Here is a 16685-nt window from a genome sequence, read left to right as displayed (position 1 = left end):
CTCTCTGAATCTGTAGTATCTTCACCAGGATGCTTCCTTTTCACACCTTTTAAGTATTTTACTCATTTTTAGGGAATAAAGCACAATTACAAAATGAGGAAGCACGCTTGATACACATGAACAAAGCCACACATGTGTAGCAACTGAATAAACAACACTGTAAAGGCAGAGACACACTATGAACACCTCACTAGCTCACATTTTACTAAAGCACATTTCTGGGGGTTACTACCATAAAACAATAAAAGCAATTTCCAGTTGGGTTTCTGCTAATGGAACCTGTTATAAACTGGTAGTAAACTCGATCTAATTGCATTTGCGATAATATTGATAGCTGGAATTGTGTGGGTTTTTAAGTTATTATGGTGAAATGTGTTTCCCCTTCACTGATATAAAAAACATAAATACATTTTCAGAATCTTCTCTTCATTCCTATCGTGTTGTGTTCAGTTGGTGTGATTCCTCGTTTGACTGCCATTTCTTATAAACACAAAGGCAAATCTTGCATAAGCGAATTCGGTTCATGCTATATACGATATCGTTTCCCCTATTTATAAATTGTGTATGATCAAATTCGTGTAGTGTAAACACATGTTATACGAGGACTGAATGTATATGATATCAAAATTATTTTTTTCATCCAATTCCTTTGTTACCACATCATAGTATCCAATCAAATTAGTCAGACAAGACTCGCTGTCTTGTCTGACTAATTAACAAACCCATGCTGTGTGTGAACTATAACTGCAGTCTTGTCTAGATAATCCTGCATTGCTTCCTTAACCAGTGCTTCCATTAATTTCCCTGGAACAGAAGTTAAACTAACAGGTCTGTAATTATTCATGTTACCCTTTGGTCCCCCTTTGTGAATTGGGGACACATTTGCACAGATTGATCATCTACAGTCAAACCATTGATATCAATTGAACCAATCTGATTCATCCCCTTCTTCCTTTTAGAGTTTATATAAGTAAAGAAGCCTTTAATGTTTTTCTTTCCATCGTTTGCCAAAGATTTCTCGTAATCTACCTTTGCTTGCCTAACGTCCTTTGTGACTTGATTACAGACTATCGTATATCTACCATAAGCATCTGTGTCTCCTGATAATAATTTATTTATATGCATCCCATGCATTTTTCTTTTCTGCCACGAGTGTCACTAGTTCACCTGACGTCCATTTAGGCCTAAACCTTGAACAATATTTCTTAATTGGTATGAAAAGTCTAGTAGCTTCCAAGATTAATTCCTTGAATGATTCCTATTTAGCTGTTGGTAACATCATCAGTTGAGACCACTGTAGTCACATTTATGAAAGCAAAAACCTTTCCCTTTACTCGTGATGGTAGTTACATCTTTAAGTAAATCTCACGTCAGTACATTGCAATCACTGCCACTTAGTGGTTCCTTTATCTGCTGATTTTTAATGCAAGAAGAATTACCACTAATAATCAGTTCAAGAGTATTACTCCCTCTGGTTGCCTCTCTAATCGCATCGGTTGGCAGGAGCAGCAGTGCGTAGCATACACTTCTTAATTATACCTGGGTTCGAGCCCGTGACCACCAAATATGGAGGATGCAGAAAGGTCAGGGAATGACCACTGCATATCCCCGGAGCAATATTGCCTTAGTTGCTAATGCTCCTAAAAACCAAACAACAACAACAGCCTCTCTAACATGCTGCTGTAGAAAACAATCATCCAATAAATCCACAAAAGTCTTGCTAGTCTGTGAATGACTAACCCACAAGTTCTAGTCTATATCTGGGAAGTTAAAATCTCCTGTTATAAGACAATTTGATTTACTGGCCCACTCTATTTCTCTGTACACTTGAACTGATTATCAGCGGTGATTTATTAGTGATCATAACTCACTAATAGAGTAGGAGTGAGTTAGGTCTATAACTCACTCCTACTCTCAACTTGATTTTCCGTGTTTATATCACACCAAACTGACTCAACACTGCACTGTCCGCCCATGTCAACAGGAAGAACTTCTTTAGATTTTGTGTGTTTCTTAACTAACAGTATTACCACCCTTCTATCCTTTCTGTATGCATTGTTCTCCCCAAATTCCAATTCTGCATTCCTTATCTCTGTGTGAGTTTTGACATTTTAAATTTAGAGAGTTTTGACATTTTAAAAATTTGTTAAATTCCACTACACTTACTGCAAAGGGGCCTTTCACATGGTCCCCCTATAAAGAATAGTTTGTTGAGCTCTCTTATGGCAGCCCTGGCTGGTTTGAGACCTTTTTGACACAGGCATATTTCTAAAGGCTGCATTGTTGTTTTTCAGAAGATGCTTTCTGTAGAACAGTCACACAAATTTCTGTGAAACAAACAAACAGCCTGATGTCCCACTACACTAAACTTTTATGATGTTGTTTGTGACAATCAATTGTGCGTCTATGGTTGAGGCACAGAAACAATGGTCTGCCAAACAGATTGTTAATGGCTCTAGTCTTTGAAGGTGCTTCTCATCAACCTTGAACTAGTCGAAGCAAAAAGACTTCCGTTCAAGGTCAAAGGGATATGCTGCTGAAATGGGCAGAGCAAGTATGAATCCCATTAAAGCTCAGTCAAGTCGGTATAACTATTTAGAAAATGAAATGAAATGTTACCTTTAAACTTCATTTCAGAATTGACAGGTTCATCGGAGAGTTCACAGAATTCCAAAAACAGGGGAACATAAAATCTTCAGACTGACAATAACACAAGATTTTTAGACATATACAGAGCACTGAAAACCACAACTGTGTTCTGCTCGTGCACAGTCTACTACTTAACTACTACAAGTCTAATTCCATACATATATACAGTCACAATGTATGTCTAAACTCTTCTGGGCTCAACCATCATCAGAATTAACAGTTGGATGCAAAAGATCTTGATGCTGTTATTGTTTTAGGTTTTTATTTTGCTTTCTCTTCCTCCTGTCATGATTTCATTAACTTTCCTTTACTTTATTTCCTTACTGGATGAGGGCCGAACTTTGTCTATTTGATTTTGTAAAAGTAAACAACTCACTGCTGCACATACATTATAATACTCTCCATTTACACAGCTACATTTTTAAAAGAGTACTGCATAGCAAATTAACCTGTAAAGAAAGTGATAAGTGGTAAGTACTCCTTTACAAAGCTCACAGAAACTGAAATATACAGAACTTGACCATGTAATATTACTCTTACAGATGTTATGCACATATGCATGAGATTTTTTTTTTATTATTTGTATCACGTTACATTTTATTATCTGTATTACTCGTTCAGAAATGCTTATGGAAGTTAATCATCATGCTGAAAACATCATGGACAGTAGATTAGGCTAGTAAATTAAAGAAATGTTCATTCTTTCAGTTAGCATATAATTCTATGACATATTCAAAAATATGATTTTAAAAAAATTTTAACTGTGAATGTGTATAATTCTAGGCAATTGCATGAAACTGTTGCATGGATAACTTCAGAACCAATGCTTCTTTACTACTTTCAAATGTTTAGAGATTCTATATGGCCAAATGGAGAACTAATAAAGCCATTCCCTTTACGAAATGATTGTGAAAAACGGGAAACACGGGAGCATGCAAAACAACAGTTTTTAAATAACATTCCTGGTAAGTTTGGTTACTTCTAATATATTGGTAGTATTGACAGGAAGAAAAAACACTTTTCTCTATGAAAGGTGACAAAGAAAAGTTTAACGTAAAAATAACTGCTTTACAGTTTACATTTAATATCAGTAAAATTTGGAATTTAGGAATGACTATGGAATTATACTGAAATTAAGAATAATGGCTATACATTTGGTCTGCCTCTTCCAGATGGCCTCCTATAACTAAGAACTAAAAAATTTAAAAAAACAAGGGCTTACGTAGTATCTTTTTGCTTTTGGGTTTGTGCCATTATTGTTATTACTGAGAGTCAGATCCAAGTGTAGCACAAGAACCCAAGAGTAAAAGAGGCTGTGTAACTCCTTATTTTTAAATATATTTGTTCTCAGACACAGAAAGAAAGTCTGGAAAAGGCAGATCAAAGTGTTATAACCATTGTAATTTTTAATTCTAGGTTAATTTCATAGTAATTCGTAAATCCTTAATTTTTACTGAAATTAAATATAAGCTCTATAGCATGGTTATTTTATTTTTGCATTAAACTTTTTCTTTGTTGCCTGTGACATAGAAAAGTATTTTTCTTCCTATAAGTTTGGTTATAATTTTGCCTTTAGATTAGTCTTTCTGATTTGTTATTGATGATTATTTTAAAACTCTTATGTTTTAACAGTTTTCTCTGATTTAAAAATAAAGATGAAACACAAATTATTATTATGTAATAGGTAAGTGGTGGAAAATAACCAACATACACTTACTGTCAGTGTTACCAAACAGAAATAGTTTTCTGATAGTCACACGTATGAAGCAATATGTATAAAATAAATATTATCTTAAATGAACTGTTAATGTGGTGAAGAAAATGGTGTAATTTAAGCACAGCCACAATTATTTTCAGACTTTGAATTTTCAATAAATAAATAAAAAACCTCTGTACTTTATGGGAATGGTCACAGTCCTTGTTTATACAAGGTGTTGCTATTAAATAACAAGACTGCAGGCAACCAATACACACCAAGTTCCACCTGAGAAACAATGGCACAGCAGTTGACCTTGAACCTTTCCCTATTTGCCTTCCAAATCACGGTCCAATGCACTCATTCACTTTGCAGTGAGACAGGTTTTCATTACCTTGTGTTTTTGCAGTTTGCCAGAAAAAATGATAGACAAAAGAATCAAACAAATCAACCTCAAATTAACTAAAGAAAAACACCAACTGAAAGTTATGAATTGTTGCATCAAGTTTATGGGAAAGATACTATGTCAAGAACTTGCATATTTGAATGGCATAAAATTTTTTTAGAAGGCAGAGAGAGAATGTGGAAGAGGATGAATGATGAGGCCATCTGATATCCATGAAAACTTGAAAATGTGGACCAGGTAAGGGCATTGATTAGAAGTGATGTTGTTTAAGCATTACAATGGTTGCATCAGAACTCGACATGGAGAAAGAAACAGTTATAGACAAATTTTAACAGGCACACTATAGCCATAGCAACTAATGTGCCAATAAACAACCATACCATACCACACCACATGCGTGCACACATTTTAACTGAAAATTCAGGCATGAGAAAAGTGTGTGCCAAAAATTTTGAATTTAGATCAAAGAATGAGAAGACTAAATTTATGAAGACATCGCAAAAAAAAATTGAAAAGCATCCAGACTTTCGGAGTACTGTAATTACTTGCAATGAAAGTTGGCTCTTCCAGTAAGACCCAGAAACTAAAAGACGATCAATGCAATGGAAGACAAAACAATCCCCCAAACCAAAAAAAAAGCGAGAATGTCAAAATCAAAACCACTTCTTGTTTTCACCAATATCAAAGGAATTATAATGGCTGAATAGATCCAACCAAATCAGACTGTCAATCAAACATACTACATTGAAGTTCTGACAAGGTGTGCAAAAAAATGAGAAAGAAGAGACTTGACAATACACCCTCTGTTCACACAACACACTTTTTTTTTTTTCTTTTTCCAATTTCTGTGTGTTAACATGCACCCTACCCACCAGACTTAATCCCCTCTGACTTTCCCCCCTTCCTTAAATTGAAAAGTTTACTTAAGGGAACCCATTTTCAGTCCATTGAAGACATTCAGAAAAAAAATGACCAAAGTGTTAAAAGGGCTTACAGAAGATGACTTCCGGTAATTCCAAGGCAATTATTTTGAAGGGGATAACTTGTAAGTTACAAAATATTCCATTACACAGTAGACTCTCGATTTTCCGTGATAGATGGTAAAAAAAAATCCTGGTTAATCCAAAAATACAGATGTCCCTGACATACGTAAGAGATATGTTCCAGGACTTCTTACGTAAGTCGAGTTTTACATAACTCGAGAACGACTAATAACATATTGCTACTATATTATTATTGACAAATCTGAATTCAGCACGATACTTGTTAATGTTTGACTATTTTCATACATCCTTATTATTTTCTGATCCAAATCGATCGCTTTTCTTTTCTTGATAGATTTACTAGTACTGTTGTCACTTATTCTCTTGGTTGGCACCATGATAACAGTCAAAATGAAAAATTTTGAAAAAAACTTCACAGGGTTAAAGTGAAAACTCAATATTATCACAACACGCAAACTCACATTTTACTAAAGCACATTTCTGGAGGTCACTACCATAAAAACAATTTGCACTTTCCTGTTTATTGGGCTTTTCTGTTAGCACAATCTGTTATAAATGGGTAGTAAACTTGATCATCTTATTGCATTTGCAATAATACCGATAACTGGAATTCTGTGGGTTTTTACGTTATTATGGTGAAATATGTTCCCCTTCACTGAAATCTTCAAAAAAACAAATAAATTTTAAGAATCTTCTCTTCTTTCCTATTTTTTTCTTTTTTACTCCGTATCTCACTTGTGCAATTTGTGTGTGCCGTGATCGTCATTATTGATTGCTTATTATTTTATTTATTTTTTTTTTTTGATTTAAATTTTAGAATCCTTAAAAAAAAAAAATTTACGTAAGTCTGAAGTTGCGTAATTTGGGAACTTACTGTATCAAAGAATATTCAGCAACCTACGTAAAAAATATGGTGATAGATAAAAATCGAAAAACTTACCACGTACTACTCGCGTGTCCAATATGATGCTTCCCTTTATTTTTTTACGATGTCCATTTTAAATCTAATAGCTTCTGTTTATTTTTTATGATGTTGCATATGGTTTGGTCACCAAAATTATAATGGTTCTTCAAAGATTTAACGGATGCACTGTTTTCAAACTTTTGAATAATTCCAAGTTTTTGTTTAACTGAAAGCATGACTCTTTTGCATTCGCCCATCATTTTCGCAATTTCTAAACAAAAAAAAAAATATTTACTATAAAAAAAATTCTGACATAAATGTCATCATCGTCATCTATCATCGTTCCACTATTCCACGGATCAACGTATGAAGCCTCGCCACCATGCCCTGTCCGTGTACTTCTCTCCGTTGTTGATTTCACTCCTGTTTCCTCCTCTCTTAATGACATCAGTCTTTATCATGTCCTGCCATCTCGTTCTTGGTCTCCCCCTTGGTCTTTTGTCCCTTAATTGTAAATCAAACATTCTTCGTGGCAAACGCCTCTCGTTCATCCTCTTGACATATCCAAACCATTTCAAACGGGACCTTTTGATCCTATTCTGGAGTTTTTCAACCTGAATTCTCTCCCTAATCACATCATTCCTGATTTTGTCACATCTTGTCTTTCTGGCTGTATTCCTCGCAAATCTTATTTCTGCCCCCTGAATTCTGCTTTCATCCTTTTTCCTCATAGTCAAAGTTTCAGATGCATAGGTCAGAATTAGTACGTAATAGGTCTGATATATAGCCTTCTTACACTTCAGTGGTATGTTCCTGTTCCAAATCAGATCTCTTGTCTGCCTATAGAAATTCTCACCAGCTTGTATCCTTCTACTTATTTCTTTGTCTATTACTCCAGTCTTTGTAATGGTGCTTCTAGATACTTGAAGTTGTTAACCATTTTTAGCTGTTTCCCTTCCATTGTAATGTATCCATCAAGCTTGCCACTCCTCTTTAGAATCATTACTTCACTCTTCTCCTGACTGAAAACCAGTCCAAATTCATAAATAACGAAACAAAAACTGTCTTTTTGCAGTGCAGTGGAACACAACAATTGACGCGACGCACTAAAACAAACTAAATAGTTGTTCCCTTTTTTTTTAATTTTAATTTTTTTTTAATTTTTTTTTTTTTTTTAGTGTTGGGTGTGAATACAGTGGGGGTTGCAAGATAATAGGCACACTAATCTCCCACTGACAACTTATAATGCCGCTTCTTGTCTCGCTTATTTACGACTTGCAAAACATCTGCTTATGCCTATTCTAGTTATTACTTGAATTTTATGATTTCTGGTTGATTTTTTTTTTTTTTTTTTTTTTTGGAGTCTTGAATTGTCCCAGTTAATCTGCTTCCCAGGGTGCACTATAGCCTCAGTAGCTAATGTGCCAATAAAACCCAAACCATACCTTCCACTTCCCAGTTAAACTGATCCCGGTAAATCGAGAGTCTGCTGTATTTATTTTATTGCAACAGTCTCATTTAATAGCCACACTCATATATGCCCAGTGTGCACTGTTTTATTTGTACATCACTATGAAAAATATACAACCTATCATTAACCAAACAGAATGTGTGGTTCCTGATGTCTGTTTAAACAAGGTTGCAGAGCACGTTCCAGCATGTTCCACCCACCACAAAATATCCCTACCTTTTTGGGAGTTACAAGATAGTGGAAAATACTTGATTCTTTCTGCTAATAGTATTCCACTCCTTGAATCCTGTCAGTGGCATACAGTGTTGTATGTGTATAGCATATAATATTTTGCTTGTAAGTGAAATTGCCACGATGTGTGTATTTACCATTGACCATTCCAAGCCATGATTTTCAACAATTTAAATAATCAAAGCGATCTGTGATAGCAACACAAGATGACGTTCAAAGTGAGTTAAACTTTTCACTGCAGCAGGAATATCCTCAGCCACTCTCTGTTGAGGAGTTTGTATCCTCTTCCTGACTTTACTCACAGCTATCTGTTACCTTGAACTGTGCAATCATTTTTCTGATACCATGTGGTGCTACCAGACCTCTTCACTGGTGTTTTGCAATGCCTGTAATCCAGAATTGCTGCTGCATTGCTTCCATTCTGGAAGTATAACTTTACAATCAAAGCATGCTCTTGTAAGATGAGGTATTGTGTTCCTAACACTGTGATATTATCTGCAGTGTTTGCATCTTCCATTCTGTATGTATGCTTGAGTGAAGTGGAATATGCAAATTCTGGTGGTGATTTTTGGAACTAATTTTGTTTTTGATATAATTCTGTTCTGCATCTTCCAATGAATGTTTACTTGCCAAATTTAGTTATATTTTTTTCATTAGCTCACACTCTGAACAACACTAAACAGGGATATTTTAATTGCGACTATGCAGCATATAAAAATTGAATGTTGTTCTTTTAGTGGTGCAAGGTGGTAGCAGACATTCATTGGTTATTAGCTTTATTATAAGCTTTGCAGTCTAAAAAGGAGGATGACAAAAAAAAAATTATAAAGTCTCTCTCTCTCTCTCTCTCTCTCTCTCTCTCTCTCTCTCTCTCTCTCTCTCTCTCTCTGTGTGTGTGTGTGTGTGTGTGTGTGTGTGTGTGTGTGTGTGTGTGTGTGTGTGTGTGTGTGTGTGTGTGTGTGTGTGTGTGCGTGTGTGTGTGTGTGTGTGCGTGCACGCGTGCGTGCGTGCATACTTATTCTCAGTGGGCACCACCACCGTCTGAGTGGTAGTGCCCACTGAGATTAAGTAAGAGTAGTCTTCTCTATTAGAGAAGCATTACTTATTAGAAGTAGTGAAATACCTGATATTTAGTTGTGAAGGTAGCCACAATATGAGATATAATTAAAACGATGGTTTTACACTAAGTATGTATGGGTTAACTATGGTGCATCTACATTGATATTATATAGATATTTTTATATAAAAATCAGCTATTTGTAAAATCTGTAAAAATACAAAATAAACCAGAAGTACCTTAAAAATTTATGTATATATATATATTTTTTTTATTAAAAAAAATTTAGATGTGATAGAGCAAATTCTGAGGAATTTTTGAAATTTCCATTAAAAATGTACTTCAGATTTCTTATCAGCAGTAAAACATCGAAGAACTTTTCTTAAAATGCAGACTGGTATTATTACTGCATTATATTATATCAAAATTTTACTAGCTTTATTTTCTGTCTTTTTTTATAATTTATTTTCATTCAAATAGCCTTTAAAATGAATTTTGAAGGATGTACAGCAGTATTAAACCATTTATTTTTCCTTAAAAACAGAGATGCTGAATGATTTGGTTGGACCACAAAATGCCAAAAAAGGAATGATTAAAGTGTTTGAAGCCTTCCAAGATAAAAGGCTAAACAAACAACTCTTTTATGTAAGTTAGTTTCTTATTAAAGCACTTTTAATTATAATTTTAGTAGGTGCACAACATTTTATTTATTTATTTTTTTCATTTCTCTAATTGGTAATAAATGAAATTAGTAAAACAAAAAATAAAACCAAGTTTTACTTATTAAGAAAGATTTATTTCATTGTGAATTTTGATATCCTAGAATGAAATAATTGAGAGATTTGCAGTTGGCAGTCACAGAAAAACAGACATGCTTTATGCCCCTTATTCTTGTAGATTTAATTATTAGCTTAACTTGTATGCTTTACATGATTTCTTTAATATATTTTGTAATTTTAATTCTTATGTATTGTAAAGTTATTTCTTGCATTTTATAAGTACACGGAACCCCTGCTTTACACAGTTAAGGTGTCCCGTGAAGATACTATGTCAAGTGAAAACGTGTTAATCAGATATAATAACCAATATAAAATACTGTAATTCATCAAAGAGGCTTTCAAAATATTTTCCAACTTTTTTTAAAATAACTGTTTTTACTGCCAATATAACCATAAAGGAGAATAGAGATGTTTGAAACAATTCAGTTTATTATGTAGTTCATATACTTAATTCACTTCTGTAATAAATGTTTATCCAAAGTAGTTTGCACGCTCTTTTGTTTCCCTTTCTAAGCATATATCTCACTATATTAGCTCAAATCATAAATTGAGGTTAGGGTCGAAATCCATAAGTTGTTTTAAAATTTCAGCAGTGCGAAACAATTCTTGAAATTCCTTTAAAGTAATCTCCTTCATTGGTGCATTTTTATCCTCGTTGCAGTCAACATCTTCATACGCACTTTGCTAATCGATATTATTGAGCAACTATCTGGAAAATGACCGTGTTAAATAAATTTTGGTAACAATTTATAAACCATGCTAATTCGAAAAACATGTTAATCGAAATTGTGTAGAGCGGGGGAGCCCCTGTATTGTATTTTCTTTTGTGTTTTTTGGGGGCAACATTTAAGTTTAAATAATAGCTTAATTTGTTTTTGTTATCCATTTAATTGCTGTAATATTTTGTGAGTTCAAGTCTTAATAATGAATCTTAATAATGGTTGCTATAAGATTGACTTTGAATGCTTCAACACAGGATATCATTAATTAAATGGGAATGGCCATGGGTAATCCCTAACCCCTGTGAAGTCATTACTTCATCATTTTTCACTCTGATAGACAATCCTAGTTCTACTGATGATTGTTCTTCCTTGGTCCAATATGTAAGGAGTATAGCCAGTGCTTTTTTTGGGATGGTACACAACGGTATGGCATACTGGCACCTTTATTAACAGTGACGTATAACATTTGGATGCAATGCACTTCGAAATTTTTTATATTCCGTAAATTTTTTTCACATTTACCTACTATTCAAATAAGCTTAAAATTTAAAATTAAAACTATTCAAATAAGCTTAAAATTATTTAACTAAATTTGCATTTTTCTATTGTTAAGATATTTTCTACATAAAATTGTATAACCATTTTTATAATTCTAAATTACTCAGTCGGACCTCTGTTTACCGAAATCCTTTTATAGCGAATTATTTTGAATTCCCCTTGGAAGTAACATTTAAAATACTTTCCGTTGAGCAAAGAAAATTTCTGTATAGTGAATGGATTAGGAGAGAATTAACTCAGTACGCACTGTTTGCATTTCTGGCCTTCAGGCAATTTAGGCAATTAGTGCCTTTAGCTCTCTTAATGCGTGCATTAAGAGAGCTAAAGGGATTACCATTCTACAACTGAGTGATACCTGGTAAAACCTGTCCCACATAAGGAGAAATCGTGCTGGTCAACAATGAGCAGATCAAGGGGTATTCCCAATGGGCTCTGGTCCACCTTCTACTGCAGTGGTGTCCAGACTTTTCCTGTACAGGCGCCATATTCAAAAAAAATTCAAAGTTAGATTTCTTTATGCTGTTTTAGTTGACTTTCCGGGTGGGCCATAAGTTGGGCACTGCTGTGAATCAACTGTAAGTGCCCCATTCGAGAATTAGGAGAAAACGATTTTCTGTTACCCCGAAAAATAATCATCTGTTGTTTCGCAAAAGTGCGTTATCAACATTTTTCCGTAAATTTTTCCCTATCTCTGTTTACATGGTCACAATACTTGAATATCCGAATGACACTGACATTTTGGACAGTTTCAAAAGAAAAAAGAAAGAAAAGAAAAAATTCAAATTTAAGAACTAATGACAATATCCATGACGAGAGAAGGAAAACGAGGATAATGAAGGTATTAAACCTTTTAAAACATGAATTGTCGCCATTTGGTGAAAATGAAATTAGAAAATTGTCAATTAGGTTACAGTTAAATGAAAGAGATACAATTTGTGGATTTCGGGAATACCTAATTGAAAAGATGGTTTCTGAAGAATTGAAGCATTTGATGAACGCTCTGAGTACGATACCAATTTTATCGAGTCAATGTGAACAAGGATTTTCTCAAATGAATCTGATCACCAGCCCAACAAGAGCTTCATTGATGCAAAAATAGTTTCTTCACTACTGTTTCTTAAAATTGTAGGCCCACCACTGACCCACTTTGATCCAGCAAAATATGTCAATTCGTGGCTGCTTCAGAAACTTCATTCAGCAACCGACACATAGAGGAAGAAAAGAAGTCGGCATGGGGTGTCGGATGAGAACTTAATAAAAATTTGGAATATTCTACAAAAACTTTATTATGAAATTATTTTTACTTATGTTATTTACTTTTACATATTATTTTTAGGGTCCGTAGTCTAACAAAAGACCCTTATAATGTCACTCGGTTGTCTGTCTGTCCGTCTGTCACAGCATTGTATCTCTGGAACCACTCAACCTATTGACTCAAAAAATTGCATGGGTTTGTACATCATGTGGTAATGTCATATTGATCATTGTTGACAAACATTTGTCTGAGAAATGGAGGGGTAAAATGTGGGGAGGACAAAAATGTCGTCAACCTATATACACCTTTGGAAAGAGGTCAACAAGTAGGTTTAAAATATTTTTTAAATTAAAAATGGCAGCACCAGACAGGAAAATGTGACCAATTTTCGTGTCCCCCCCCCCATTTCCATCGCTAATGGAGCTAAAAATTTTAAAATCACATTAGCTATGCGTTATTCGATGCTTATCAAGGGAAAACTATTCTGATTGAAAAATATCATTTACTTTTTGTGTTAAAATTAAAAAAAAAAAAAAAAAAATTATTCCACTTCGATAGCACGCTTCTTTGTACTAAGTAACTCTCCTTTTGGTGACAAAGAGGTTGCTAAATAGTTAGTTAATAATTCTATAAAGGTCATTTATAAATTTTGCAATGAGAAGTATTTGTTTAAAATTTTCAAAGCTGGTGGTGGGTAGGCACCTGTATGGAGCCTTGCACGGCCTTCACCTGCCAGTCGCTTCTCCCACCCTTGTCATTCACAACTGGAAAGACTCAACTCAACGTTTTCGTTACTTCCTCAGTTTTAGACCAAGCTGGTGTACTGGAAACATTTTTCAGTTACCATAAAGCTCTCTATTTGAGATACTACACTAACGACCATTCATGACTACGGAACCTTCAGCCTGAGTGCTCGGCACTCAGTAGTTGACCGATTTATTTACTTATTTTACTTGCATTTTACTTATTTTTTTATATACTTGAAAAATAAATTTATGCGTAATAAACTGTGTTAATATACTAAATTTTTTGTTCTTAATCCAAAAATATTACGACTAAAGTAACAATTTCAGGAAAAAAAATTTTTAGAGTACTTTTCATATCCTTTTAATTTTAAATTTTTCCTGATAACAAAGAATGAGTACTGGCACCTATTTTTTTACAAAAAAGCACTGAGTATAGCTATCTTAAACAAAAACTTGGTATACTGCTTAGTATTAGTATTAGCTATGTGGTGCAAGAAAGCCCAGGCTCTTGTTCCATCTGGGAATAAAAATAAATTTAAATAATAATAAAATAAATAAATAAACTACATATGTGTTTCCTGCCTCGTATACAGCTGACTTTTGAATTTCCCCAGGCTCTTAGCCATAGTTTTTCATAAACCTTCTGAATCTGGCTAATGAAACTGGCACATAGACACAGTAAACGGTCTCTGTACAAGTTTCATTAGCCAGATTCAGAGAAAGATCAATGTAGGGTTTTTTATTGTATGTCATTACTGTAGAGTTCTACTACCATCCAACTTAGAAAAATAGAAATAGATTAAAGTTTTCTCATTTTCCCAGTAGAATCCCATGCCATCTAATTAAGAATTTCTGTTGATGCATTTTACTTCTCAGTTTATACTGCATTTATTAAATTTCATAAAGCTCTCAACTTTATGAAATGGAGTTACTAAAGAAAGAAGCTGATGCTTTGGGGCAGTCGTGTCCATCCTTTTCCTGTACAGGGGCCATATTCAAAGTTAGATTTGTTTTGCAAGCTGCACTGAGTAATTTGAGAAAAATTAGCATTACATTTTCAATGAAGTGTACTGCACATACACTTTTGCGCAGCCACCAAGGTCAAGTAGAAGGTGCGCCATACTTGGAATCCTGGAACATTTTGATATCACCTCACTTCTGGTCGGGCATGTGCATATTTGATACAAAACTTAGATAAAAGAAACTGAATTAATGATACCAACATGGCTTTGTAACTTCAATACTCTCAAGTATTCGCTGCAATGAGCACCACGGTCTTTTAAATTCGTTTATTTCCACTTATTTTAGTGTCAAATGTATACAATTCTTGAAATAATTAACAAAATTTAAAATGCCATTTTAGTTCACTTTCTGCTGTGGCCATATAAAAATTATTCGCTGGCTGTAGGTTGGACATCACTGCTCTAGAGAGAAATAAAACTGGTAACTCTTTAGGCATTGAAGTATCTAGTAACCTGCCAACTGAAGCCTTCCCATTTCAGGCCTCAGTATTAACTGAATAAAATTCCTTGAAAATTTAATCATTTAGTCCTATAATTCATCTTAACATCATTGCCACCTTTGGTCAAAATCGGATCAATCTTTCATGGTGTTTCCATTTCCGTTTCCTTTTAGTGTGTTTAGATTACAAGAGATATACTGCAACATTTCATCTTTGGCCAATGGCTGAGGATTCACAAGAAAAAATTTAAATTAAAAAGAATTATTTTCAAATAAAAATTGCTGTAAGCTAATAGTATTAGTTTCACAAACATTTATTTTTATTTAGCATTGGTATTAATTAGTAGGGGCAAATGATAAAAGAATGCAAAGCATATTTGTACATCTGTCATTTATCCATCTCATGTAATAATTTATCTAATCCTTGATATAACAAATCAACAACAATGAATGGAAATTTGTTAAAACAATCAGCTACTCTGGCTGATTGAAGCAAATTTGCAACCATTATTTTTTAAATTCAATTTAAATTTATGTTCCCTTATGCAAGTCATCTGAGAAAGAGTAAGGATGCCATTAGCATTGTGGTAACTCAGTCCATTTAATCCATTCAATCTATGCAGTACTTAAAATGTGGCATAACCATTCATCTCATACAATGGGATAATCACCTCCTTGACCATGCTGTCAAAATTCCAGCAGGAACAAGGAGATGATTATGAGGAATACAGGAATTTTACCAGCAGGAAAAATTCCTGTATATCATTGACAAAACTCCATAAGCTCTTATAGCAGTCCATCTGAACTGTTCAGAGAATTTCCTAACTAACTGCACAATTACCCCCAAATCTCCACTTTACTTTTCCACTATACTAAGTGTGATGCCACATAGTTGGCATGCTATTCTAGGATTATTGCTACCCATGCAATACCTTGCATTTGTCAAAGTTAAACTTCAATTAGCACTTCTCAGCCCATCTGCCTAATTTTTCTAGATCTTGTTGCAGTAGCATAACCTGATTACTGCGATTAGTATCATCTGAAAACATAGACATTAAGCATGATATGCCTTCATCAATATTATTAATAAATATAGAAATCAACAATGACCCTTGCACTGAACCATGAGGAACTCCACTAATAACAATAAAACGAGAAGAGCAGTGCCCATTAATAAGCACTCGTTTTCTCTCTCTTCTACCACACAACCATCCATGCCTTTATTCATAGCAATAAGGTGTTCTTAATGGCACACTGCTCCAATTTGTAGTGCAGTCTTTTATGTGGAATAGTGTCAAAAGCTTTTCTGAAATCTAAGTTATGATGTTAATACTTTTTGCATCCAGAGCTTTTGTTACTACATTATAATATCAAATCAGATTGGTCAAACAAGATTGCACCTTGATAAATGCATGCTGCGACTGCATTATGATTGTATTCCTGGCTGGATGGTCCTGTATTACTTCTTTAACCAATGACTTCATAATTTTCCTTGGAACAGAAGTCAAGTTAGCAGGTCTCTAATTCATGTAACTCTTTGATTCCTGTTTGTGAATTGCAAATGTGTTTGTGCATTTCCAGTCCATAGGAACCTGCCCTGTATTCAAGAATGCTCGGCGCCTCCGTAGCCAGGTGGGAAGGAGCAGCAGTGCGCTTCTTGATTAGACCGGGGTTCGAGCCCGTCACCACCAAATACGGAGGATGCGGTAAGGTCAGGGAATGACCACCGCATATCCGGGAGCAATA

At 34.3% G+C, this 16685-nt stretch overlaps 1 protein-coding gene across 1 annotated transcript in view; it reads left to right on the top strand.

Moving 5' to 3' along the window:
• The window catches only part of LOC150090896 (sorting nexin-25-like), a 325882-nt gene that overhangs the window by 280054 nt on the left and 29143 nt on the right, over window positions 1-16685 (top strand). Inside the window, exons 21-22 of the mRNA XM_090376672.1 lie at window positions 3433-3614; window positions 9963-10063. Of these exons, the coding sequence (XP_090232798.1) occupies window positions 3433-3614; window positions 9963-10063 (283 nt within the window). The remainder of the gene's footprint in view (window positions 1-3432; window positions 3615-9962; window positions 10064-16685) is intronic.

Source organism: Mastigoproctus giganteus, chromosome 1 (genome assembly GCF_048544385.1).
Source record: "Mastigoproctus giganteus isolate SK-2022 chromosome 1, ASM4854438v1, whole genome shotgun sequence".
Classification (NCBI taxonomy): Eukaryota; Metazoa; Arthropoda; class Arachnida; order Uropygi; family Thelyphonidae; genus Mastigoproctus; species Mastigoproctus giganteus.
The sequence above is the reverse complement of the archived record's forward strand: the minus strand, read 5'-3'. Positions and strand labels throughout refer to the sequence as shown.